The sequence below is a fragment of the Triticum dicoccoides genome, chromosome 6B, assembly GCF_002162155.2.
Source record: "Triticum dicoccoides isolate Atlit2015 ecotype Zavitan chromosome 6B, WEW_v2.0, whole genome shotgun sequence".
In the NCBI taxonomy this organism is placed as follows: domain Eukaryota; kingdom Viridiplantae; phylum Streptophyta; class Magnoliopsida; order Poales; family Poaceae; genus Triticum; species Triticum dicoccoides.
In genome coordinates, this window is record NC_041391.1 from 142,970,259 (window position 1) to 142,996,189 (window position 25,931).

At 42.1% G+C, this 25,931-nt stretch overlaps 2 protein-coding genes and 1 pseudogene across 4 annotated transcripts; 2 read left to right on the forward strand and 1 right to left on the reverse strand.

Moving 5' to 3' along the window:
• Positions 1-13,127: 13,127 nt before the first annotated feature.
• Positions 13,128-15,839, forward strand: LOC119325148. The gene is made up of 2 exons (XM_037598897.1): positions 13,128-14,614; positions 15,554-15,839. The coding sequence occupies exon 1, from the start codon at positions 13,273-13,275 to the stop codon at positions 14,605-14,607; it is 1,335 nt and encodes a 444-aa protein (XP_037454794.1). The 5' UTR covers positions 13,128-13,272; the 3' UTR covers positions 14,608-14,614; positions 15,554-15,839.
• Positions 15,840-16,555: 716 nt separating this feature from the next.
• LOC119321826 (protein STRUBBELIG-RECEPTOR FAMILY 1-like) lies at positions 16,556-20,135 on the forward strand. Of its 3 annotated transcripts, XM_037595356.1 has the most exons (10): positions 16,556-16,722; positions 16,810-16,939; positions 17,026-17,097; positions 17,191-17,262; positions 17,476-17,541; positions 17,737-17,802; positions 17,904-18,277; positions 18,369-18,643; positions 18,786-19,538; positions 19,622-20,132. In XM_037595356.1, exons 1-10 carry the CDS (start codon positions 16,587-16,589, stop codon positions 19,769-19,771), a joined length of 2,094 nt encoding a protein of 697 aa, XP_037451253.1. In that variant the 5' UTR covers positions 16,556-16,586; the 3' UTR covers positions 19,772-20,132. The 3 variants fall into 3 exon arrangements, with proteins under 3 accessions (XP_037451253.1, XP_037451252.1, XP_037451251.1); XM_037595355.1 differs by having other exon boundaries at positions 17,026-17,262; positions 17,907-18,277; positions 19,622-20,135; XM_037595354.1 differs by having other exon boundaries at positions 17,026-17,262; positions 19,622-20,133.
• LOC119326894 lies at positions 19,938-20,068 on the reverse strand (annotated as a pseudogene).
• Positions 20,136-25,931: the final 5,796 nt, after the last annotated feature.

Here is a 25,931-nt window from a genome sequence, read left to right on the forward strand (position 1 = left end):
TCCATCATCCTTTCCTCACTGAGACAATGCTCTAATAATGAAGATCATCACACTTTTATGTATTTACAATTCAAGAATTACAACTCAAAGCTAGAACAAGATATGACTCTATATGAATGCCTCCGGCAGTGTACCGGGATATGCAATGAATCAAGAGCGACATGTATGAAAATTATGAAGGTGGCCTTGCCACAAATACGATGTCAACTACATGATCATGCAAAGAGCAATATGACAAAATTAATGCGTGTCATATGAACGGAACGGTGGAAAGTTGCATGGCAATATATCTCGGAATGGCTATGGAAATGCCATAATAGGTAGGTATGGTGGCTGTTTTGAGGAAGGTATATGGTGGGTGTATGGTACCAGCGAAAGTTGCGCGGCACGAGAGAGGCTAGCAATGGTGGAAGGGTGAGGGTGCGTATAATCCATGGACTCAACATTAGTCAAAAGAACTCATATACTTATTGCAAAAATCTAGAAGTCATCAAAAACAAAGTACTACGCGCATGCTCCTAGGGGGATAGATTGGTAGGAAAAGACCATCGCTCGTCCCCGACTACCACTCATAAGGAAGACAATCAATAAATAAAATTGTGCTCTAACTTCATCACAAAGCGGTTCACCATACGTGCATGATAAGGGAATCACAAACCTCAACACAAGCATTTTTCATAATCACCTCAACTAGCATGACTTTAATATCACTACCTCCATATCTCAAAATAATTACCAAGTATCAAATTGATCATAGCATCCAATTCACTTTCTATGATAGTTTTTATTATACCCAACTTGGATGCTCATAATTCTAGGACCAAATTTGTAACCATAGCAAACACCATGCTGTTCTAAAAGACTCTAAAAATAATATAAGTGAAGCATGAGAGACTAGCATTTTCTTCAAAATTAAGCCACCGCCGTTCTCTAAAAGATATAAGTGAAGCACTAGAGCAAAAACTATCAAGCTCAAAAGATATAAGTGAAGCACATAAAGTATTCTAGCAAATTCTAATCAAGTGGGCTTCTCCCAAAAGGTGTGTACAGCAAGGATGATTGTGGTAAACTAAAAAGCAAAGACTAATATAATACACGACGCTCCAAGCAAAACACATATCATGTGGCGAATAAAAATATAGCTCCAAGTAAAGTTACCAATGAACGAAGAGGAAAGAGGGGATGCCTTCCCGGGGCATCCCCAAGCTTAGGCTTTTGGCTATCCTTAAATATCTTGGGGTGCCATGGGCATACCCAATCTTATGCTCTTGCCACTCCTTATTCCATAGTCCATAAAAGCTTTACCCAAAACTTGAAAACTTCACAACACAAAACTCAACAGGAAATCTTATAAGCTCTGTTAGTGAAAGAAAACAAAACCACCACATAAGGTACTGTAAGAACTCATTCTTTATTTATTTTGGTGTTAAACCTATTGTGTTCCAACTTCTCTATGGTTTATAAACTATTTTACTAGCCATAGATGCATCAAAATAAGCAAACAACACACGAAAAACAGAATCTATCAAAAACAGAATAGTCTGTAGAAATCTGTAACTAACGCAAACTTCCGGAAATCTAAAAATCGTACCAAAATAGGAAGTCCTGAAAAATTTGTCTATTGATCAGAAGAAAAAAGAATCAACGAAAAAGCATGTTTCTGTGATTTAACAAAACTACATTCGTGCGCGCAAAGTTTCTGTTTTTCAGCAGAATCAAATCAACTATCATCATAGGTTATCCTATAGGTTCTACTTGGCACAGACACTAACTAAAAGATAAAAACACATATAAACAGAAGGTAGATGCAAGATTTATTACTAAACTGGAACAAAAACAAAAAAAACAAAGAAAATTGGGTTGCCTCCCAACTAGCGCTATCGTTTAACGCCCTAGCTAGGCATAAAAGCGAAGATAGATCTTAGTGCCATCTTTGGCACTAAATTCATAAGTATCTCGCATGATAGATTCATAAGGTAATTTGACTTTCTTTCTTGGAAAGTGCTCCATGCCTTTCTTTAATGGAAATTGGAATCTAATATTCCCTCCCTTCATATTAATAATCGCACCAATCGTTCTAAGGAAAGGTCTACCAAGAATAATAGGGCAAGAAAGATTGCAATCTATATCAAGGACGATAAAATCTACGGGCACCAAATTTCTATTTGCAACAATGATAACATCATTGATCCTTCCCATTGGCTTTTTAATGGTGGAATCCACAAGGTGCAAATTCAAAGAGCAATCATTAAGATCATGGAAACCTAGAATATCACATAAAGTTTTCGGAATCGTGGAAACACTAGCACCCAAATCACACAAAGCAAAACACTCATGATCTTTAATTCTAATATTTATAGTAGGTTCCCACTCATCATTAAGTTTTCTAGGTATAGAAACTTCCAAATTAAGTTTTTCATCATAATATTGCATCAAGGCATCAACGATATGTTTGGTAAAAGCTTTATTTTGACTATAAGCATGAGGAGAATTAACAACAGATTGCAACAAGGAAATACAACCTTCTAAAGAACAATTATCATAATCAAATTCCTTGAAATCCGAGATAGTGGGTTCAATACTATTTAAAGTTATGACCTCTCCAATCCCACTTTTACCAAATTTAGTATCAAGATCTAAAAACTCCAAATTTTTGGGATGCCTTCTTGGTAAAGTTAACTCATCTTCAGTCCCATAATTATCAAGATTCATATTGCAAAACAAAGATCTAATAGGAGACGCATCAATAACTTTAAGATCTTCGTCATTATTTTCATGGAAACTAGAAGAACACGCCTTTATAAAGCTATCTTTCTTAGCACGCAATCTAGCGGTTCTTTCCTTGCACTCATCAATGGAAATTCTCATTGCCTTGAGAGACTCATTGATATCATGCTTAGGGGAAGAAGATCTAAGTTTAAGAGAATCAACATCAAGCGAAAGTCTATCAACGGTCCTAGCCAAATCATCAACTTTGAGCAATTTTTCTTCAAGCAAGGCATTAAAATTCTTTTGAGAAATCATAAATTCTTTCACACTATTCTCAAAATAATAGGGCATCTTATTAAAATTGCCATAAGAATCATTGTAGGAATTTCCATAATTATTAGAGGAATTACTAGGGAACGGTCTAGCATTAAAGTTTCCTCTATAAGCATTGTTTCCAAAACTATTCCTACAAACAAAATTCACATCCATAGATTCATTATGTTCTCAATCAAAGTAGACAAGGGCATATCAATGGGATCAAGAGGAGTATTTCTAGTAGCAAACAATTTCATAAGTTCATCCATCTTTCCACTCAAAACATTGATTTCTTCTATAGCATGCACTTTTTTACTAGAAGATCTTTCGGTGTGCCATTGAGAATAATTAGCCATAATATTATCAAGAAGTTTTGTAGCATCTCCTAACGTGATTTCCATAAACGTGCCTCCCGCGGCCGAATCTAAAATATTTAGAAGCAAAGTTCAAACCGGCATAAAATTTTTGTATGATCATCCATAAATTCAAACCATGAGTGGGGCAATTGCGAATCATCAATTTCATTCTTTCCCAAGATTGGGCAAAATGCTCATGGTCAAGTTGTTTAAAATTCATAATATCGTTCCTAAGAGTGATAATCTTAGCGGGAGGAAAATACTTAGAGATAAAAGCATCTTTGCACTTGTTCCAAGAATCAATACTATTTTTAGGCAAAGATGAAAACCAAACTTTAGCACGATCTCTAAGTGAAAATGGAAATAACTTCAATTTAACAATATCATTATCCGTATCTTTCTTATTTTGCATATCACACAAATCAACAAAGTTGTTTAGATGAGTAGCAGCATCTTCACTAGAAAGGTCGGCGAATTGATCTTTCATAACAAGATTCAGCAAAGCAGTATTGATTTCACAAGACTCAACATCATTAAGAGGAGCAATCGGAGTACTAACGAAATCATTATTATTGGTATTCGAGAAATCACACAATTTGGTATTATCTTGCGCCATGGCAACAAGTAATCCAACACACAAGCAAACAGAAAAAGGCAAGCAAAAGAGAGATAGGGGAGATTGGGAAAGAGAGGGCGAATAAAACGACAAGGGTGAAGTGGGGGAGAGGAAAACGAGAGGCAAATGGCAAATAATATAAATGCGAGGGAGATGAGTTTGTGATGGGTACTTGGTATGTCTTTACTTGAGCGAAGACCTCCCCGGCAACGGCGCCAGAAATCACACGTTGGCGGGAGGTCAAATCTTGAGTTGACTTGGTGGAAGCCTCCCCGGCAACGGCGCCAGAAATCCTTCTTGCTACGTCTTGAGCTTGCGTTGGTTTTCCTTGAAGAGGAAAGGGTGATGCATCAATAGTAGCGTAAGTATTTCCCTCAGTTTTTGAGAACCAAGTATCAATCCAGTAGGAGGCTCCTCAAAAGTCCCATGCACCTACACAAAGAAACAAAGAGCTCGCAACCAACGCAATAAAGGGGTTGTCAATCCCTTCACGGCCACTTGCGAAAGTGAGATCTAATAAAGATAGTATGATAAGATAAATATATTTTTGGTATTTTATAATATAGATGCAAAAGGTAAAGATGCAAATAAAAGTAGATTGGAAGCAAATATGATAAAAGATAGACCCGGGGGCCATAGGTTTCACTAGTGGCTTCTCTCAAGATAGCATAAGTATTACGGTGGGTGAACAAATTACTGTCAAGCAATTGATAGAAAAGCGAATAATTATGAGATTATCTAGGCATGATCATGTATATAGGCATCACGTCTGTGACAAGTAGACCGACTCCTACCTGCATCTACTACTATTACTCCACACATCGACCAACTCCTGCCTGCATCTAGAGTATTAAGTTCATAAGAACAGAGTAACGCCTTAAGCAAGATGACATGATGTAGAGGGATAAACTCATGCAATATGATATAAACCCCATCTTTTTATCCTCGATGGCAACAATACAATACGTGCCTTGCAACCCTTTTTGTCACTGGGTAAGGACACCGCAAGATTGAACCCAAAGCTAAGCACTCCAAGTCCTCTGGATCACGTTCGTTCCAAAAATCACGCTCCTGAAGGTTTCATTCCGTTTGGACTCCATTTGATATTCCTTTTCTTCGAAATATTGAAATAGGCAAAAAATAGCAATACAGGCTGGGCCTCCGGTTAGTAGGTTAGTCCCAAAAATGATATAAATGTGTAAAATAAAGCCCATAAACATCCAAAAGGGGTAATATAATAGCATGGAACAATCAAAAATTATAGATACGTTGGAGACGTATAATTTACCACAGACCTTCGGGTCCATAGTTATTAGCTAGATGGCTTCTTCTCTCTTTTTGAATCTCAATACAAAGTTCTCCTCGATCTCCAAACTCTGCAATAACCTTGTTGTGTTCCTCATTTGTGTTGATGGGGATCAGGACGGATTTGTGAAAGTTAATGGTGAGCCCAACTGAATTGGCATAGTCCGTGAGGATGTTTTTTATCGTAGTCGCTTGTGTGCGTATGCTGGGAGAACAAGGATCGTGTCGTCAGCATACTGGATCACTGGATAGTCTATTTGTCCTGGGCAAGGAAAAGGTAGCCGGAGAAGCCCCTGTCTAAAAGCTTTATTGATTGCTGCTTGGAGGAGGTCGGCTGCTAGGATGAAGATGAGGGGGGACAGAGGATCGCCTTGGCGTACACCCTGTTTACAGTGGAAGGAACGACCTGGTACCCCATTGAGCAAGATTGATGATTTTCCTGATGAGAAGATGCATTTAATCCAGGCTAACCAACGATCATTAAAACCCATGTGCTTCGTAATGTCTAGCATGGATGTGTGATCTATGGTGTCGAAGGCTTTAGCGAAGTCCAGCTTTAATAACACAATCTCCCGTTTGGATTTTTGAAATTGATCAATGTATTGAAATGCCCATGCGAGACAATCCTGGATGGAGCGTCCCTTCAAAAACCCATATTGATTTCTGTGGATAACTCGCAGTGCAATTTTTTGAAGGCGATTTGTGAGCAGCTTGGTGATCATCCTGAGATAGCAATTTAGTAGAGTTATTGGCCGATAGTCACTAACGGTTGCTGGCGAACGCGTCTTTGGGATTAGGTGATGAGTCCTTCATTGATGCTTTTTAAATTTAGGATGCCTTCATAGAACTGGTTATGTAGCTCGTACATGTCATGTTTGATGATATGCCAGCAAGTTTTGAGAAAAGCCCCACATAAACCATCTGGGCCAGGTGCACGATCGCCTAGCATTTCTTTGATCACAACATCGATCTCATCGGTGGTGAATGGAACTGTGAGGGATTCAAGGCCAGGAGTAGGCATAATGAGTGTATTCAAGTCAAACTTCATCTCTGGCGGAGCAGCAGTACCAAGTCTTTCTTTGTAGGCATGAAACAACAGAGATTCTTTGCCATTGTGATCTTCCACACATGTACCATCCGGGGCCAGTAGCGATGACACATTGTTTCTTCGGTATCTCTCTCTGGCTAGGGCTTGGAATTTTTTTGAGTTTTCGTCACCGAATTTGACCCACCTGATGGTGCACCTTTTTTTTCTAGTACTGACGTTGGTAATCAAGAAGACGCAGTAGATGCTTCTTAATGCTTTTTCTGAAGTTTGCTTCAGGCACGGTAAGTGTCCTTTTATCCTCGAGATCATCCAGTTCCGTGAGTGTTTTGTTTGAGTTATCAATGGTGATGGAGAGTTTGGAGATGTTCTTACTCAAAATCTTAAGCTCACATCTCAAATGTTTGAATTTCCAGCAGATGGTACTTGCTGCATTAGAATTTTTGACTGGCTTGGCCCAGGCCCTTTGGACAACCTCCATGAAACCCGGGTGGAGGACCCAGTAAGCTTCGAAGCGGAAAACTTTACTCCTGGGAATTTTGGTCTCAATATTAACAACACAAGGTGTGTGAGCCAAGGTGGGTTTACCAAGAGGTTTAACCAAAGTGTTAGGATACGTAGTCATCCAATGGTTAGGAAACTTAACCATCTTTGATCAACGAGCTAGTGTAGTAGAGGCTTACTAGGGACACCGTATTTTGTCTATGTATCCACACATGTATCAAGTTTCCAGTTAATACAATTCTAGCATGAATAATAAACATTTATCATGAAATAAGGAAATATAAAATAACAACTTTATTATTGCCTCTAGGGCATATTTCCTTCATTTAGTTCTTCAGAATGTTTGTGTATATATTGATCGTCATTACCACTTGATACCTTTTGGTGAGAAAGGTGTAAGCAGGTTCATGAGGAGAAAACTCAAGATATGAAACATATTACTGTGGAGATTTGTGCTTTAGTGGAAAATTATGTCATGACATCCTCCCCTACTGCTACTCCCGGCCTTGGATTTTATAAAAACTCAATGTCGATGCATCTTTCAATCAAGATCTGCTTAGGGGCTTGATCCCACATGGAACACATGAATCGGACTTTTGCCTCTTGTAGTGAATTATGTATTTTTATGCCTGCAGATAATTGTAGACTTCAAGCAAAGTGAGGGAAGAAATAAAGTGAAATTGAGTAATAATGGTAATAGCATAAAAGTAAATAGAGAACAATAGCTAGAGTGACTGCTGGAACAACAAAGGAGTAAGGTGTTCTAAGTGCCAGTTCTTTTCCTGGCTTTTTTGGGCTTCCAGAATAAGCTGCCCCTACCCAGCTTATTCTAGAAGCCCAACCAAAATTTTCATTTTATAAGCCTACTAATCAAGTCTTAACTACTAGGATTCCAAAAAAATAAATTTGGTTGGGCTTCTAGAATAAGCTGTGTAGGGGGCAGCTTATTATAGAAGCCACCAAAAGAACTAGCCCTAAGGGAGTCCAGAATTCCCATTAGTATGTTTCTAGCGCACCTATGCATGGGTATAGTACGGTATGGATACTTTACCCACTCTTGATGGTTATGTTGTGCGAAGCTGGGTACAGAACACGTTCTACTCGAGGTAGACTCCATGCCATGCACGCCACCATCATAGTCTCCCCCATAGGGTTACAACTCATGATAATTAAGGGTTTACCCTGTGGACGCGGCCTCTCTAAGGGTTCTCCGTAACTCCCCTATCAATTGCAAAGGTTAGGAGCAAAGGCTTTTACCGTCACCTCGAATTACCTTCACATCCTAGCCCTTTACAATGATAGTGATATACTTCGTGGCCATAAGACTATTGCTAAGTGGGGCCCCTTCACAACATTCATGAAGCTATTAAACTAAGCATTCAACAGAGAATCTCACATCCAAAATAATGATTCAGATCCTACACATATCAAGACTCATCCATATCCCCAAGAACTATGGAGTCTACTCACACATGGAGACAACAAACATCATGTCAAGGGTGATGGAAAACATGGATGGGTGACACAAATAACACACAAGATGATCCACTAGGGTTCCCGATGTTACAGTGATAAGGATGTGGATGATGATGACAGTGGTGGTGGTGATGATGATGATAGTGGTGATGATGTTGTAGCCCCCTTGTGCATGATGAGAAAGATGACCGTCTTCTCCTTGTCAATCCTTCCTTCGGATGATCTCCGAAGGTTAGGGTTCTCTCTTCTGGACGAGTTTCTGGTCTCTCTGAACATCTGATCCCCGATCCAATTTCACGGGGTGGGAGTAGTCGATCAGGCGGTGGTGTTGACACTTCATATGACCAACCATGCGAGCGGGCGCGATCACATGGAATGCCATCTTTTGCTCTGGAAGCATGGCGATGACTCTTTCTTTGCCCTCCTTGCTTGATTCTTTTTAAGCCAGGTGATTATCACTTTAAGTACATGATTCCACTACCCTTTATGGAGATTTCCTCCTTATTATGCTAAGTGGCCCAAAAAGCGTTACCTGAGAGATTATCAATAAAAAGAGGTGCGTGAACGCGGTAAAATTCCACAAAGCCTACCATGTAGGCACGAAATACCTAGTAAAATTATCACATAAATTGGACTCATCGGGGCTCGGCTGGTGCAACCCTGAGGTGATACATGGAATTTCATTATCGTGGAAAATTGGAGAATTGATTATTGTGTTGATGGCCTATATAACGGCTAAAATTTTGGCACTGAGATTCGGGCTATCCTTTGCGCAAAAGGCATATTGCAACCTCCTTTTTTTTATTAACTCCGATTTGGAGAATATTGATACCATAAAAAATGGAGGGCATTCCCCGGAGGTGGCGGCGGCAATGTTTTACGGATGTTATTATATTTCTTGTGATTTTCTTCTTACTAGTCCTGAACATTGTACACGGAATGGGTTGAGGAGCCTTCGAGTGAAATTGTACCTCTCCTTATAGATAATGTAATGGTTATTTCAAATTAGTAAAGCTTTAATTTTTAAATATATATTAGATTTAACGATGAAGACATGTGAGACGATCTAACAACCATGATTTGTTTAGATACAATTATGAACATATAACTGCAATAAAAATGACTGCAATCCATTAGTTATAAAAGAGTCTGCTAAATAAATGGTTAAATGTTTTTGTTGTGATAATTTCTAGTGATCTCTATTTTTTTTCTTCTGTTTTGTGCTAACTAGTTTTCCTAGTTGCAGTCAGGTACGATTAAATAATAATATAAAAAATATATATTTTTAAATAATTAATCAAAAGGTTAAACATAAAGTAAAAAAATTAGAGTGCTTCTTATGTGTGAAACTGAACGGGCCATATATTAGCGTTTCTTATAAACCTAAGTGGCACATAAATAGAAGCATATGCATTATAATTAATAATTCATTCACCCAGATGGTCATAACAATTATTGTATATAGGCAATATATTGTAGGTTTATCTTATGCTTCTTAATTATGACACAAACGGCTCCATTCATCGGGCGGTACATGGGGCAAGTGTGATTCTACGAGTAGGTATTTTCATAATATAGTTGCAGTGTCGCAATTGTATTGATGTATGTGCATTGCTCCGCAGCCCCACGCTTCGGAGGATATCATGGCACCTTCAATGGTTGTAAGATAGTTGTTGGTGGACTTTGTCACATAGAATTTTTGATGATATGTCATACAATAAATAAGAAAAGAGAGGAAGGTTGTATGTATATGAATCAACACCCCTTACACAAGCTTCAGTGTAGAATGAGAGAGTACTTTATTTATTATCTCACATCCTATTAGGCAAACTAGATACAACCCATTGAATGTGTTGTATGTTAAGGTGTTGATTGATGACATGACATATTTTACCAACAAGCTAACATACAAATTGTTGGAGATGTCCTCGTGCGAGCCCTCGACCCCTGGTGGTGTGGTGGTGTCTACAAGGATAGTGGGTGGCGTTGGTGTTGTTGGTGCAATGCATGGTGGCCATGTCATAGGGTGACTTCTCTATGGTGCCAACGTGAGGGTGGACACCATGTGTCGGTCGACGCTTTATGACTTGTGTATCCATGCATTGGGCACCGTGTTATTGAGTAGGCGTCATCGACGGTGCATAGTGGTTGGTGGTGCCACTCCATACTAATTATACTGGTATGGAGGTGTTGTTGTTCATTCACACATTGCTCCATCCCACGTATCCCTACCGTCTCTCCGTTTGACGATGCCACAAACCACCTCGTCGCCCTGTATGTTTTTTGTCGTCGCTGGTCGCATGGCCGGATGGTTGTCCCTCCTTTCCCGCCGCCCTGCTGTCAACTCCTTTGAATCTCTGATGATGTTGGTCGTCCCGTCATCGCCTCCTCTGACGTTGCTGCCGCCGATGTCGACATCTTTGATGCTACTTCCCATTTCCAATTTTTCCCTTTCCTTTGTTTGCCGCCTCTTTTGGCCATGGGTGACGCGGCCACCGACTCGAAGCCTCTGCGACTAGACATGGGCACATAGCTTCCTCCCTTCCTCCCTTTGACACCAATCATCACATCGACAAAAAAAGAAGCAATCCCCACCTTCATGCCATTATAAGAATCATGGTGTCGAACATTGCATCGTAGAGTAAATTGTGTTACCAGCCGTTGTGCCCAACACTGAATAGATCCTTAAAGAATGCAAATAGACTGGGGTGACTTCTTTTGCACCATTTGAAAATGCATAAATAAATCCCAAATTATTTCCCCCCACTTTCCATTCTTCATTCTTCGTTCCACAACAAGCAACGCCATTAGCCCATCACACACACTACTAGGTATTCGCTCCCCCATCTACTAACTCCAACCAAACCTTAGCCCCTAATCCCGTCACTCTCCACCCGGGCGGATTAACGGCCGATTGGCCGCACGCCATGACCTCGGCGTGGCCGCCAATCGCGAACATCAGATTCAGTCTTTACCCCAAAACTTCGGCGACAAACTTCTGGAGGAGATCTTCCTCCACCCGCCCACCCCTGCCGCGCTTGCCCGCGCCTCCACTGCTTGCCCCCGTTTCCGCGGCATCATCACCGAGCGCTCCTTTCTCCACTGCTTCAGCAAATGCCATCCACCCCCGCTCCTCGGACTCAACGACGACAAAGGTGGCTTCCAACCCGCACATGCGCCCCCTCCTTCGCCCCGATCGCCCGTGCCCTCGCCGATGCCGCGGATTTCACATACTCCTTCATCCCCAAGCCCAGTGATGAAAGCTCCTGTTGTCCCCGCAGCGGCCGCGTCTGTTGACACCAAATTTTGGCACGGTCAATAACTTATTTAAGATGGCCTCAAATGGAGAAGTGATCTTCATGAAAGAGTTCCGTATTATCGATATGAACATCTTTGAAGTTTGGGTCATCGCAGTCCGATTTCATCTCGAAGGCCGAAACTATGCTCAAAGTACTAAGATCTTATATTCATAGTACAGTTTGGCTGATTAAGCCCCCAAGACGACCTCAAATGGAAACATTATCTACACGGATTGTCTTCGTCTCGTCGAAACGATCGATTTTGATATAAAAATTGTTCCAATCCGAGTTCGTATGCAAAAGTTAGAGCCATCGGAATACAGCCCTGTCAGGAGGCAAAAACTGGCGCGCCCCACCAGACACCCTGTCTGATGGGTAGCGCGAGGGATAGCCTGTTTTGCGCGACCAATTTGACCCTCAAGATGACCTCTGATCAAAAAACGTTCAACATTAAAGTTGTTCGTCTCGTCGAAACGGTCAAGATTGCTTTTGGGATCGTTTCCATCCGAGATCGTTTACCACCACAAAAAAGACCCGCAAGGTGCAGCCAGTTTAAACCAAACAGTTTTGGAAAGTTCGGACAAAACCAATCCGAATTTGACTAGGGTTTTGGACGTGAATCCAAGGTTTTTCCTTGCACGGGAAGTCCAGCCGCCTCTTATATACCTAAGGGGTGACGGCCGATTGAACAACACACAATCGATCAATCAATCTACCACTTTTTATCTTTTATCTTTTCTCCTTAACCCTAGTTCTTCTTCTTCCTCGTTCTTCGTTCGTTCTTCTTCATTGCAGGGCGGCGAACCTCGAGGCCCTAGGGGCGGTCAGGCCGACCTAGGGCAGTCCATAGCCGCTGCGCGCCCTGACGGGGTTCCTCCCGGGCGTGTGGGGTTTCGGGTCTTCAAAAGCACCCGTCGGATTGCTTGCGTACCGCGCATCCGGACGGGTCTCCTTCGACGTAAGTTGCAGTGTATCACCCTTGGCGTTGGAGGTACACGGTGACGTGTTCGTGTGCGAACAGCGTCCTCCTCGAGGGCAGCGCATCTGGGGAAATCATCACAAACCTCGTGGTGTGTGATCCATTGTAACGACGCTACGTGCTACTTCCACCCATACCTATGGACCTAGCACTGGCGGTCGAGGAGAAATCACGAGGATTCAAGCCCTTACTCGCACCCATTGGCAAGGACGAGGGTGTGACGACCTTCAAGGTGATATGGATGAACTCCGGGCGGAAGGAAGCGGAGAAGATCGCCGAGAGGCCGTTCGATAGAACGAAAAAGACAGCACGCACTGGATTTTTCCTCTCCTCACATGGTAATTTTCCTTCGGCCTTATTTTTGGGAATAAGATACTCCTTTTTTTAGGGAAAAAATACTCCTAAAATGTTGAACCAAAAAACCTCAAAAAAAAAAAAGTTGAACCAAACGAGGCACACGCCCTCCCGCCCGGAACCCTAGGAAATTCGTTTGGTTCTTTTTTTCCCTCGATCCGCCGTTCCATTCCCCACTCACCTCGTTCCAGGCTTCCAGCACACTCCCTAAAAAACTGCGGCGGCCCTGCTATCTCCGACGAAAACCCTAACCACGCTCGCAGCGCACCGCCCACTACCCCGTCCCCTGAGCGGCGGCCGATTGGCTGCTTTCCATGGCCTCGACGGCGGCGCCGGTCGCCGAACACCGGACTCAGTTGTTGCTCACAGACCTCGGCGACGAGCTCCTGGAGGAGGTTTTCCTCCGCCTGCCCACCCCGGCGGAGCTCGCGCGCGCCTGCACCGCCCGCGCCTCCTTCCGCCGCATCATCACCGAGCGCTCCTTCCTTCGCAGCTACCGCAAACGCCACCCGCCGCCGCTCCTGGGGTTCGTGGGTGAGGAAGGCGGCTTCCACCCCGCCCAGGCGCCCCACCCCTCCGCCCCGCTCGCCCGTGCCCTCGCCGACGCTGCCGATTTCACCTACTCCTTCGTCCCCCAACACGGCGAGGGGCACGTGTGGGTCCCGTGCGATGCCCGGGATGGCCGTGTCCTTCTCGAAGACGGACAAATTTGGGAGGCCTTCAGACACCTTGCCGTCTGCGATCCATTGTTTCGTGGCTACGCGCTGCTTCCACCCGTTCCCGGGAACCTGGCACTCCAGGAGAAAGGCCGCCCTGTAACCAATTCACTCATGCCCATTGCCGAGGATGAGGATGAGACATTGTTCAAGGTGATATGCTTGGCTAACTACGAAACCAAGCTGGTTGCATTTCTATTCTCTTCTGTCACAGGAGAATGGTGCATAGCCGCAACTGTCAGCTGGAGCTCTTTGGGCAGCCAGCCACAGATATGGCGAAACTTCAGAGGTTGCGATTACCGTGGCGTGTCCTGTTTTGACTGTGCGCGCGGCTCCTACTACTCAACATCGACTTTTAACGACAAGCTGCTTGTGTTGGACACAAGGAAAATGGAGTTTTGCACTGTCGATGATCGTACTGGCTACCATATGAACCTCAGATGTCTGCCTGGCCAGCACGAGGACGTTGTCGACATCTATGTGCCATCCCGATTCCGGCCTGGCCAGAGTAGAAGTCTGCCTCGCATTGTTGTGGGTAGAGAAGGAGCCCTTGAGATGTTTTCTCTCGTTGGTGATCACACTCCAAATGGCTCTTTTGATCTCTATCATACCACTCAGCAAAATAATGGCCAGTCTTCCAAGGAATGGCAGCTGGAGAATATTATACCGTTGCCCGGCAAGTATGACTATTTCACTGTGGGTGCAGCTGAGGGATTCTTATTCCTTGGAGCCACTACAGAAGATCAGCTGGACTTTGTTGAAAGCGTCCCTATGAGCTTGTTGACGACTGAGTGGAATGTAGATTATTTTGCATTGGATGTCAAGACTTCTGAACTTACTAAGGTTTGTAGGAGCAGGAGGCAATTCTTCCATAAAGAAGATGTTCACTGCTACTTTGGCTTCCCCCTGTCGTTGTCAAAACCGAGTATATGATGAAGTGGTAAGTTTATTTTGTTTATATTTGGCGTGCTTTGGGAACCGTGTGTTGGCCAGTTGGCCAGTGGCGCGCGTCCGTCTGCGTGCGCAGCCCGCCACCCGCGTTCGAGCCTAGGCTCCGCATGGTGTGAATGGGTTGTTTCTTCTTAATTAATTTGCCACAGGGGCTAATCCCTATTGGTCTAGTTTTAAGAACAGAGCAGTGGCCAAATTGGTTAGAGCATATGCCAATGAGAGCTCACGCATCCGTGCTCGAGTCGTGGCCTCCGCAGGATGCCTCACTTCTACCTAAACAGCATACAGATTTTGTTTTTTGTTTTTGTTTTGAAACGACGAGCTCCCTCGTCGATCTCTATTAGAGAAAAACAACATGTAGTTAAGGGAGGGAACTTCCCCCGTTAACCATGTTTTTTAATTTTTGGCGTGCTTCACTGTCCTAATTATGCATGCTGAGAGTTATTGTTTCATGCTATTTTGAGAACCTATCTAGCCATGAAAGGTGGTCATGATTTATTTTTGTCATGTTCGATAGTTGTCATGCAACCTGCCAGTTAAAGAAAACAAATTCATTTCATAGGAGGAAAGGCATCTCTATCGCACCAAATTTGCGTATTATGCTCATCAGTTAATGTTTGAGGGCCATTCACATTTTTGGAAAGGCTTTAATTTACCATTCACATCTTATGTTCCTGCTACTATTGTTGTATACTGCTTCCTAACTGAAATAAGAATATATGATGGCTATGGAACATTTGAAAGCATGAACCAGCAGCTTATGCATTTAGTTTTAAACTGTACTGTTTTTTCAATATTTTTTTTGGAAATTACTATTTTTTCAATTTCACTTGAAAGGCATTACTGTGAAACTATGGAAGCATATTTCTGTTGCATTTGGGTGACTTGCCTATTATGAGTTTTAACTTTTAACTGAATATATCTGCAGGGATCAACTCGCTTTGTTTCAGGGGTTCTTGTACTTGGGCCATGTATCTGATGCCTTTGATGAAATGGAGGATGGACATGATGGTGCTGAGAAATATGCTCACTAGATATAGCACTCAAGCCTTGGTATTATTCATTAAGAATTAGCCATCATGTACTTTCTATGGTTGTATTAGGCTTTTTTAAGCAAAGACATGTTGTAAACAAGCTGAATTTGTTGAACTCTATCTCCAATGAGAGTTGTACTGTACTTTTGTGTTGGAAGCATGACATTGTCTGTTTATCCTTGTTCAGTCATTAACCTGGTCATGTTTGCAGCCACATCATGCTCTGCTCAGCATGCTCATGCATCATCTTGCTTTTAAGATCTGATGATTAGTTACAGGTTATTGTTGCCCATGCTGTTTTCAGTGTCCGAGTGTTTTGTTTGGTGCCTTTTCAGAGTCAGGAAAGCAACAGTGATCATGTTCAAGTCGCATTTTGATTTTTGAGGCTTCTGCAAAAAAGAAAAACATGCTTCTTGCTTCATCCTATAACATTCAGATATCCTCATCTTGTAAGCGAGACACCTTACATTTCCTGGTTGATCCCACACATATGCCCATTGTTGTAGTGTTTATGCAGGACATGCTTTTTAATGGTTGCTGTCATGTTTATTGACTGCAAATACTCCACCTCTTATCCAGTTGGGCATGTCTTTGATTGAGAACACTTTTCTATAAGGCTGGGCAGCACTAGAACTTCTCCCCAATCATGCTTGTCTGATTTCGTTTGCAAGGGATAACTTGCAGAGCATGTCACAAGAAACGCACGAAAAGGAGTGACCCATTGGCACAAGTTGCCAACCACCGAGTGAGTCAACAGGTAGGTGACCAGAAACTCATCATATAATACTATACTGCATGCTGGTGCTTAAGAAAATCCATCCCACAGCCACTCTTCTATGTATATATGCTTGCCTGGCTCTGGCTGCTAATTATCATCTTCTTGCTTGTCGTTGCCGCCAGTGTTGCACCTTGAATCAAGATCCATCCATGGAGCCAATGCAAGGAAGAGTGCAGATGTGGATGCTCCTGTGGCTCGCCTTCTGCTTGCTCGAGCATTCGCATTCGCTGGTGTTCCCGTTCCCCATGCCGTTCTTTGCCCCTTCCTACACCAACCAGCAAGACGGTGAGAAGAATCTGCAAAACTTTTCTGAGTCTTGCAGTGCAATGCATGTATGCTAAGTCATTTTTTCCTCTTATTTTGCTGGTGCAGTTGATGCTGTGAACGAGCTGTACGCGTCACTGGGCTCGCCGGACCTCCGTGGCTGGGCTGCCTCGGGAGGAGACCCTTGCGAGGAGGCATGGCAAGGGGTGCAGTGCCTCGGCCCCAACATAACCGAAATGTTAGCTGTTCTTTTAGAATCTCTTGTACCATGCCGAGCTTCATGCACTAGCCAATCACAGAAAAGCTTTTTGTTGAAACTGACAGAGTACTCAAAGGCGCGGGTCTAGAAGGGAAGCTGAGCGAGGCACTCGGAAAGCTCACTGCTATTACAAGATTGTTTGTGAATTTACATCATATTTCAGTTCTACTTTCTGTCCACTACCACTTCAGTTTATTTATTGACATTGTTTTTGGATTGTGTTCATGCAGGGACCTGTCATCAAACAACCTCGGCGGTGAGCTGCCGGAGTCAATGGCAATGCTCAAATCCCTTTCAGCACTGTGGGTAGCTGAGTATTATGCTTCCTAATTAGTACTCCCTCCGTTCGGAATTACTTGTCGTGGAAATGGATGTATCTAGACGTATTTTAGTTCTAGATACATTCATTTCCGAGACAAGTAATTCCGAACGGAGGGAGTACTATGCAGTGATACTCTTTTCCTGGTAGTTTGTGGTTAAATGCATTGTTTTTCTGAATTTGCAATGTGCTGCAGGCATGTGCAGAACAACAGGCTAACCGGGACACTCGATGTGCTGCGTGATCTTCCCCTGAAAGACCTGTAATTGCTTTACCTATTTACACAGATACCTCCTTAGCTCATACTGTGAAATATGATGATCACTCTACTCCTTGACGAGATAACGTGCAAAATCCTGCATGTTGTTGAGAGGGAAAAAACATTTCCATGAAACAAAGGTCTGACTGCATTTCCCGCATGCCCATTCCTGAATCTTGATTATGTGACCGTTTACAGGAATGTGGAGAACAATCAGTTCGCAGGATCAATCCCAGAGAAGATGCTGAACATCCCAAAATTTCTGTAAGAACTCCATCCTCTCTTATCGAGATTCAAGAACCAAAAGAGCTTGGCTAACTGCTGCCTGCCTAACAAATCAATAATCTTGCCTGAATTTTCTGCAGAAGAAATGGCAACCATTTCACCATTCCGATCCCTGGTTCCTCTCCGACTCCGGCGACGTCGTCTCCTTCTCCAGCTGCACATCCTCACATTACTGTAATTCCAGCAGTTACTCCACAGGACACTACACACGGTGGGGCTCCTCGGAGGCACGCCAACAAGGTGTTTCCGGCAAAGGCTGCCGGATTCAGCATTCTCGCTGCCAGTTTATTGACCATTGCTGTCGTTGTAATCGTGTTCGCAACCTTGAGAAGGCGGCAGGAGATGTCCACTCGGGAAGGGCACCTGAGCGCAATTGTGAGGAGCGTGGCAATCTGGACAAGGAAGCCTCCTAAGCTAGGTGCAACTGCCAACCCTGACAAACAACACAGTACAGGTACATGAAAAACAATGCTGAAATTTTATCCTGAAAATTAAGAACCTACATATTCTGATATCAATGTCCATTGTTGTTTTGATCATTGAAGTCGCTGCAAATGACATTGTGGGGAGCACTCTGAGAGATTGCACAAAGGTGTCGGGTTTATCGGCACATACACCTCTCAAGAACTACAGCATGCCAAGCATTGTTTCAGATAAGAATGTTCAGCGGGGGTCAGAAGAAGGCAAACCCTCGACGGTTTCCTTCAAGTTCTTCACTGTTGCATATCTGCAACAGTGCACCAACAGCTTCAGCGCTGAGAATTTTCTGCGAGAAACTCGGTTCGGCAATATCTATCTTGCAGAGCGCCCAGAATGCAAGGTAAATTGAACTGTATGTAGAACTTTCATTCCTAATTGTATCATATTCAGTTTCTTTATAGTAGCAGAGTACCATCTCTTTTTCCTGTTGGAAACTTTGTGGTGTTATTGACATCATCTTCCCATGATCACATTTCTTCTAGTTTGCGGTGCTGAAGCTTCGCGACACGGCTACGAAAATGGCGGCTGACGTGTTTCTGGAGAATGTTCGGACCATCGCCGACCTTCGACACCCCAACATAGAAGAGCTTGTGGGTTGCTGCGTGGAGCACGGACAGAGGCTGCTCGTGTACAAATATTTCAGCGAACACACATTGGACGACATGATCCACCGCGGCAGCAGCGACACTGCCGATCCCGGCAACAAGTTCCTGTGGGAAGCTCGGATCGCCGTGGCCCTCGAGGCCGCCAAGGCTCTCGAATACCTCCATGACGGTGGCGGCGGCCAGGAGGGACATGTCGCCGTTGTCCACGGACATTTCAGGGTCCACGGACATTTCAGGCCGGAGCATGTCCTTGTCGACGGCGAGGCGCGGGTGCGCGTGTCCGGGTGCGGCCTCGCCCCGTTCGCGCCACCGTCAGCGTCAGGAACTACTACGGACTGGCAAGACGACGCACTGAGCTACGTCGGCCCGCCGGAAGAAGCCGCAACGACGGAGGCGGCCACAGGCCGCGACGTGTACTGCTTCGGTGTGGTGATGCTGCAGCTCCTGACGGGGCGCAGGCCCTACGACAATGTGCGGCCGCGAGGGGAGAGGCTCCTGGTGCCGTGGGCTGGCGCGCGGCTGCACGATCTGAGCGCTCTGCGCAGGATGGCCGACCCACGCCTCCGGGGCACGCCGGTGCCGGTCAGGTCCCTATCACGGTTCGCGGACATCATCAGCAGATGCGTGCAGGTAACTAAAGCTCGTCCTTACTTTGGTTTCTCGTTTTCTTGGGCTGCTGCGTTGTCGTCGTAATGGAGTTTGCCTACGTGCAGCGGGAGGCTGAGTTCCGGCCGGCGATGGCGGAGGTGGTGCAGGACCTAATGGGCGCCACCGCCACGGAAGAGGCGCACATAGCGGACGACTGCGGAGAGCTATCGCCGGTGACGGCAGAGTACCAACTTGGTGTGAACTGCTCGCTCTGATTGACATAGAAAACTGCCAAACATGTCCTCACCATCAGCATAGAATGCATCTATTGTACTCACTAAGCCATTTACTATGCTGCATTGCCTTTGATCTCAGGCTGGAAGCACTGTTTCAAGCAAATTATTTTTCCAGCAAAGGAGAATTCTTGGGTTTTATTTGGTTATAGGGTGCAACGCCCGGACGACACTTGAGGGCCCTAATAGCAAGCTATTCTGATGGACCCTCCCTGACACTTAGCCCACATATCAAACAGATACTGCACTTGATCTTAGCCAAAAGGTCGAGAAAGATATGATTTGAAACTTTGTCCTCCCTCTCCTTTTATGGCTTCTTGGGCCAACTCCACCACGTGTGCCGGCGAGGTGGGACTAAACGAAACTAAGAGTAAACTAAGAGTTGCAGTGAGTATTAACAAATTTGTACCTGCCCCCGTTGCGCCCGTTTCTTCGCTGCACGCAAACGGGCGCATACCCCCCGCGCCAGGCTGGGCCGGCCCATTTCTTCTTTTTCTGTTAAAACTGCATCAATCAAAAAAGCGTGAGGGCGGTGGCTCGAACTTGGGATGTTCCGTTTAGACATCAGCGCAGTTACCACTAGGCAAAGAACCACTTGCTGTTTGCAAACCTCTTTTGCCTCTTTTACTGTTTTTCCAGGTCGCGAGATTTTTTCTCCTTTTCCTGCTCTTTTTTCATTTTTCTTTTCTTTATTCCTTTTTATTTTTTTTCGTAAATGTGCAATTTTTTTATTCAAATTTGATCAACCTTTATCAAATTGATGATTTTTTTTAAATTCGATGAAAATTTTCAAATTCCATATTTTTTTAAAACGTGAACAATTATTGAAAACCTGAACAAAAAATTATATACGATGAGCAATTTTCAAATATACATTGAACATTTTTTTGGTGTACGATGAACAATTTTTAACTACACAGCAAACATTTTTGTGATATACATTGAAATAATTTAAAACATATTTATACATTCTTTTGATATAAGATGAACAACTTTTATACATTGAACATTTTTGTAATATAATCTGAACAATTTTTAACTACACATTGAACAATTTTATGATATGTGCTGAAAAACCATTTAAATACCCATTGAACATATTTTTATGTACAGTGAACAATTTAAAATTGTGAACAAAATTTTAAAAAGTGAATAAATTTGAAAAACTATGAACACATTTTGAAATCATGAACAAAAAACGAAAAATACATTTTTTAAAATTCCATGAACTTTTTTCAATTTCAATGAACTTTTTCTAGATTTCGATGAACCTTTTTCAAATTCGATGATTTTTTTTCCCAAATTTGATGAACTTTTTCCAACTTTGACGAACTTTTTTTCATATTCGATGACCATTTTTCAAATTCATTGAACTTTCTTGTAAATTCAAACAAAAAATTTTGATATTGATGAACTATTTGTCAAAATTGATGAACTTTTTTAAAATCAATGATTTTTTTAGTTCGTTAACCTTTTCAATTCGTGATTTATTTTGAAATCTGTGAATTTTTTCAAATTTCGTCCCGAAAAAATTATGTTTCCCAAAATCTGTGCGCAATAAATAGCGTGACATTGATTATTCTTAAATCATGCACGCTGAATATATCCATGATCGATTGGTTGCACTAGTGGTTAGTTGACTGGGACATGTACCGGAGGTCGCGTGGTTGATTCCTCACGGGAGCAACACTTTTTAGGGGTTTTTTTGTGGTATAGATGGGATTTTTTTTCGTGGTATAGAAGGCGTCTCGTGGGCCGGCCCAGCAGGCGCGGCTGTGAGCGCCAGCTTCCTGAACCGGCACCGGCGCTTAAGGCGCCGGTTAGGAGCTCCCCTCCTATACAGCGCTGCAGGCGCCGGTTGCTGCAACTGGCGCTCGCAGCAGCGTCTCGGTGGGCCGGCCCACGAGCGCGCAGCGCAAAGAAAACCCCCGCAAAAAATGCGTACGCTGCAGGATTCGAACTCACGCCATGACTGTGCGAAACCTTGAAGAATAGAAAGGTAGGCGCACTATTTATTGCGTGGTCCACTATAACGTTTAGATTTTTCAATTATTTAAAAACATGTTCACATATTTCAAAAATGATGTTCACGAACATGCAAAAAAAAAGTTCACCAAAATTAAAAAATGTTCAGGTAATCAAAAAAACTTCATGAATTCAAAAGAAGTCCATTACTCACAAAAATGTTCAATATATTTTGACAAAATTTGCAAACTCGAAAAGAGTTTACGAATTTCAAAAAAAAGATAACATATGTAAAAGATTGTGAGTTTGAAAAAAAGTTCATTAACTTTGAAAAAAAGTTTGTCTAATATGAAAAAAGTTCATGAAATTTGAAAAAGTTCAGAAGTGGAAACAAGTGCATCAATTTAAATTTTTCATCAAATTTGGGAAAATCTCATCCAAATTGAAAACAAAATCATCAAGTTTTAAAAAAAGTTCATCGAATTAGAAAAAAAGTTCACGATTTTCAAAACCAGTTCATCAAAAATGAAAACAGTTCATCAATTTGAAGAAAAAGGTTGATCAATTTGGAAAAAACGTTAATACTAATTAAAAAAAAGTGAATGGATTTTCAAAAACGTTCATCGAACTTGAAAAATAGTTCATAGAATTTGAAAAAAAGTTCCTTGAATATGAAAAAAAGTTAATGAATATTAATACAAAGTTCATCGAATATGAAAAAGTTCATAGAGTTTGAAAAAAGTTCATTGAGTTTGAAAAAAGTTCATCAAATTAGGAAAAAGTTCATTGAATTTGAAAAGAAGTTCATCGATTTTCAAGAAAAAAGTTCAGGAATTTGAAACAAAAACATCAAACCAGGAAGAAGGAAAAAAATAAACAAACAGAAACAAAAAAGGAAAAAAGGAAAAAGGGAAAAGAAAAAAAAGGAAAGAAGTCATGAACAAAAACCAGAAAAGTATGTAATGCGACAGTTCAGTGAAGTAGGCGTAGTGGTTATCGTAGCTTTGCCCAATGTGGAGATCGCTGGTTCGATACTTGGTTGGTGTGCCTTTTTTGCTGTTTGAAACAGAAATGCCGAGCAAACGCACACAGGAGCGAGCGGGATCACATGTACTGGGCCGGCCCAATTACGTGATTCGGTTTTAGGAACCTTCTAGCAGTTCTGTCTGGTTTTATGCATCTTGGGAACCTCCCAGAAGGTTCTCTGAACCGGTTTTTGTCTGTTTTTTCCCTTGTGTTTTCTTTTTCGGTTTTTTCCCTTTTCTGTTTCTCTTGTATTTTCTTTTTTCAACAAATGTTCAGAAATTTGAAAAATGTTCGCATTTTAAGTTTTTTTTCACAAATTAAGGAAATTTAAAAAGAAATCCATTTAGAAAAAAGTGTTCACAAATTTTTATAATTTTAATGTTTTCAAATTTTTTCCGCAATTTCAAAAAATGTTCGGAAACTTGAGAAAATGTTCCAGGTTTTTAATTTTGTTCTAGAATTTTTCAATTGCCCACGTTCTGAAAATTCGTTCTGACACTCAAAAATCTGTTTATTTTTCTTCTTTTCTTTTTCTTTTGCTGTTTCTTTCTTTCTTCTTTGTCTCTTTTTCATTTTTTTCTTTTTCAAGTTGATATTTTTATTTTATTTTAATTCAAACCTTTTAGGTTTCTAAAAAATGTTCTACTTTAAAAATATGTTCACAATTTGAAAAAATGTACAAGAATTTTAGAAAATGTTCGTCTACTTCAAAATTTGTTCAGTTCACAAATTTAGAAAATGTTCCTATTTCAAAAAAAAAAACTTCCGACATTGCAAAAATTGTTTGCGGTTGCAAAAATTGGTCTAAAATTCAAAAAATGTTCGTGTTTGATAAAATGTTAAGGAATTTCAAAAAATGTCCGTGGTTTAATTTTTTTAGATATTTCATAAAGTTCCATTTTCAAAAAAAATTCACAAATTCAAAAAATGTTCATGGTTTCATTTTTTTGTAATTTCATAAAAAGTTCCATTTTTCAAATAGTTGTTCAAAAATTCAAAATTGTTCGTGGTTTACGATTTGTTCGGGTTTCATAATTTGTTCACAACTTCAAATAATGGTTCATGTTTTTCAAAAACATTTTCTGCAGTTTCAATTTTTTTGTGCACATATGCAAAAAATTGTTCCTGTGTACAAAATATGTTCAGAAATGAAAAAAATGGTCGCACTTTTTCAAAATATACACTTTCAGAAGAAATGTACAATTTCTTTTAAGATGTTCACTACAGTGTGTAATTCTGGTTTGATACAGTAGACAAGTCCGGTTGTATGGTTGTGCCAGTTATTAAAAGTGCGCGTTGGTTTGCTACAAGCAATGCTAGTCAGGTGGAGTGGCTGGGAGCATGCACTTCAAAGCTGTAGGTCGCAGGTTTGAGTTTCCATCGCTCCTTCTCTCCCCTTTTTTCTTTCTTTTCTTTCCACCGATACAGCGCGATGGGCCGGCCCAGTTAGGTTGCGCCCTGTGCGTTTCAACGACATTTTGACGCAAAGCGCGTTCAATAGGACCTCCCCTAGAATAGTACTAACTTGTACGGGAGCTCCTAGTTGGCGCTGTAGGCGCCGGTTCGCACCGCTGGTGCCCGCGCGGACACGAACTGGGCCGGCCCAACAAGCTGCTGAGAAGCAAAAAGCGAAGGGAAAAATTACTGTGTGAGGTTTATTCGGGAGAATCGGGAGTCAAACTCGTAACACCCAAGTAAACGACCACATGGGTCGACCACTGGACCAAGCTCACTGTGATGCTTACTTTAGGAAATCATAACTCTTTAATATTTCATACAGTAACGCACAGGTAGAGGACTACAGACCATACGACAAGGAGTGGCTGAGAAGTATACTACGAGACTCCGTGAGGGAAACGAGCCACCGGAGGCCTGAGGGGCATATAATTGATACTTCCTCTGTAAAAAAATATAAGAGCGTTCAGATCGGAAATCCCTTTTGGTGACCGAGCTCCAACGAGGCCTCCAAATTCAAATTTCAAATTTCAAATTTCATCAAAATTCATATTTTTACGTTTCAAAAAATTCTGAAAAAAAACACAGATATACATGAAGGCATAACACACATGTGTGTAAATTTTTAGGGCAAAATAGTTGAAATGAGGGCTGTGCAAAATAAACAAATATGGGGTTGTTTAACACATGATACTATTCATCCTCTCAGGCCATGAATTTGTCTTTTTTATACAGGTCGCAACTCAAGTTATTTCATCATGAATTTTTACACACATGTGGGTTACATCTTTACGTACACGCATATTTTTTTCAGATTTTTTGAAACATTAAAGTTTGAATTTGAATTTTTCAAACATAAAGGGCTCCATGGAGCTCGGCTTCCAAAACGCCATTTTCCGTTTAGATCACTATTTTAGTGATCTGAACGCTCTTATATTTCTTTACGGAGGGAGTACGTGATCTATCTGAAATTTAAACACAAGGACATACTTTCAATCATAGATTTTGTTTAGCTACGATATTGCATCTATGTGTTGTGTTCGTTAGCAGGCTACGCCCATACCTAGCTTGCCAGGAGGGGTGCCAGATGCAAGTATATGAAATTACCATAATTGATAACAATTGCAACATCTGAAGGAATGACCAAACTCCTAATCCTGCCATGCCCCTTCCGGCTTCTACGTACTACCCTCCCACTGACCAACTCTGCTCTCAGTGTGCCTTTCATCCCCGGCAATGTGTTGTGACCCGGTTCCTCGATCCGACCAATCCTGATTTGATAAGTAAATCACGGGTGTTGTGAAGAAACGGGTAGGAAATGAGGGAAGGCGTATGGACCAGATGCACAGAGTGAATCTTGCAGGACAACCATCACGCCCATTTCAATAATATTAGTGTTTTAATGTTTTGAAATATTCCCTTGCAGGGGTGCAATGACATGTACGACATGTGGGGCAAGCTCAGTGTCATGGGATTGCCCACATTCGGATACGTTGTGATTAGGTGATGTGTTCAAATATATGACATGGACCTATTGAGAGCTTTGAGTTATGCTTATCAGCTAGAAACAAAATCAATTATTTCCCCGTTGCAACGCACGGGTCACTGCATATACTTTGCATGTACGTCAAAGGCAGGTCGAAGACAATTTTTTATAAAACCGATTGAACAATCGTCATGTGCCAAGCAAAAGTTG

Excerpts from the sequence above, each read along its gene's own strand:
- LOC119325148 (XM_037598897.1), top strand. The coding sequence starts at position 13,273 with ATGGCCTCGACGGCGGCGCCGGTCGCCGAACACCGGACTCAGTTGTTG.
- LOC119321826 (XM_037595354.1), top strand. The coding sequence starts at position 16,587 with ATGGAGCCAATGCAAGGAAGAGTGCAGATGTGGATGCTCCTGTGGCTC. Across the intron at positions 17,542-17,736 it reads GATCTTCCCCTGAAAGACCT|GAATGTGGAGAACAATCAGT; the intron begins GTAATTGCTTTA and ends GACCGTTTACAG. Across the intron at positions 18,644-18,785 it reads CAGAGCGCCCAGAATGCAAG|TTTGCGGTGCTGAAGCTTCG; the intron begins GTAAATTGAACT and ends CATTTCTTCTAG.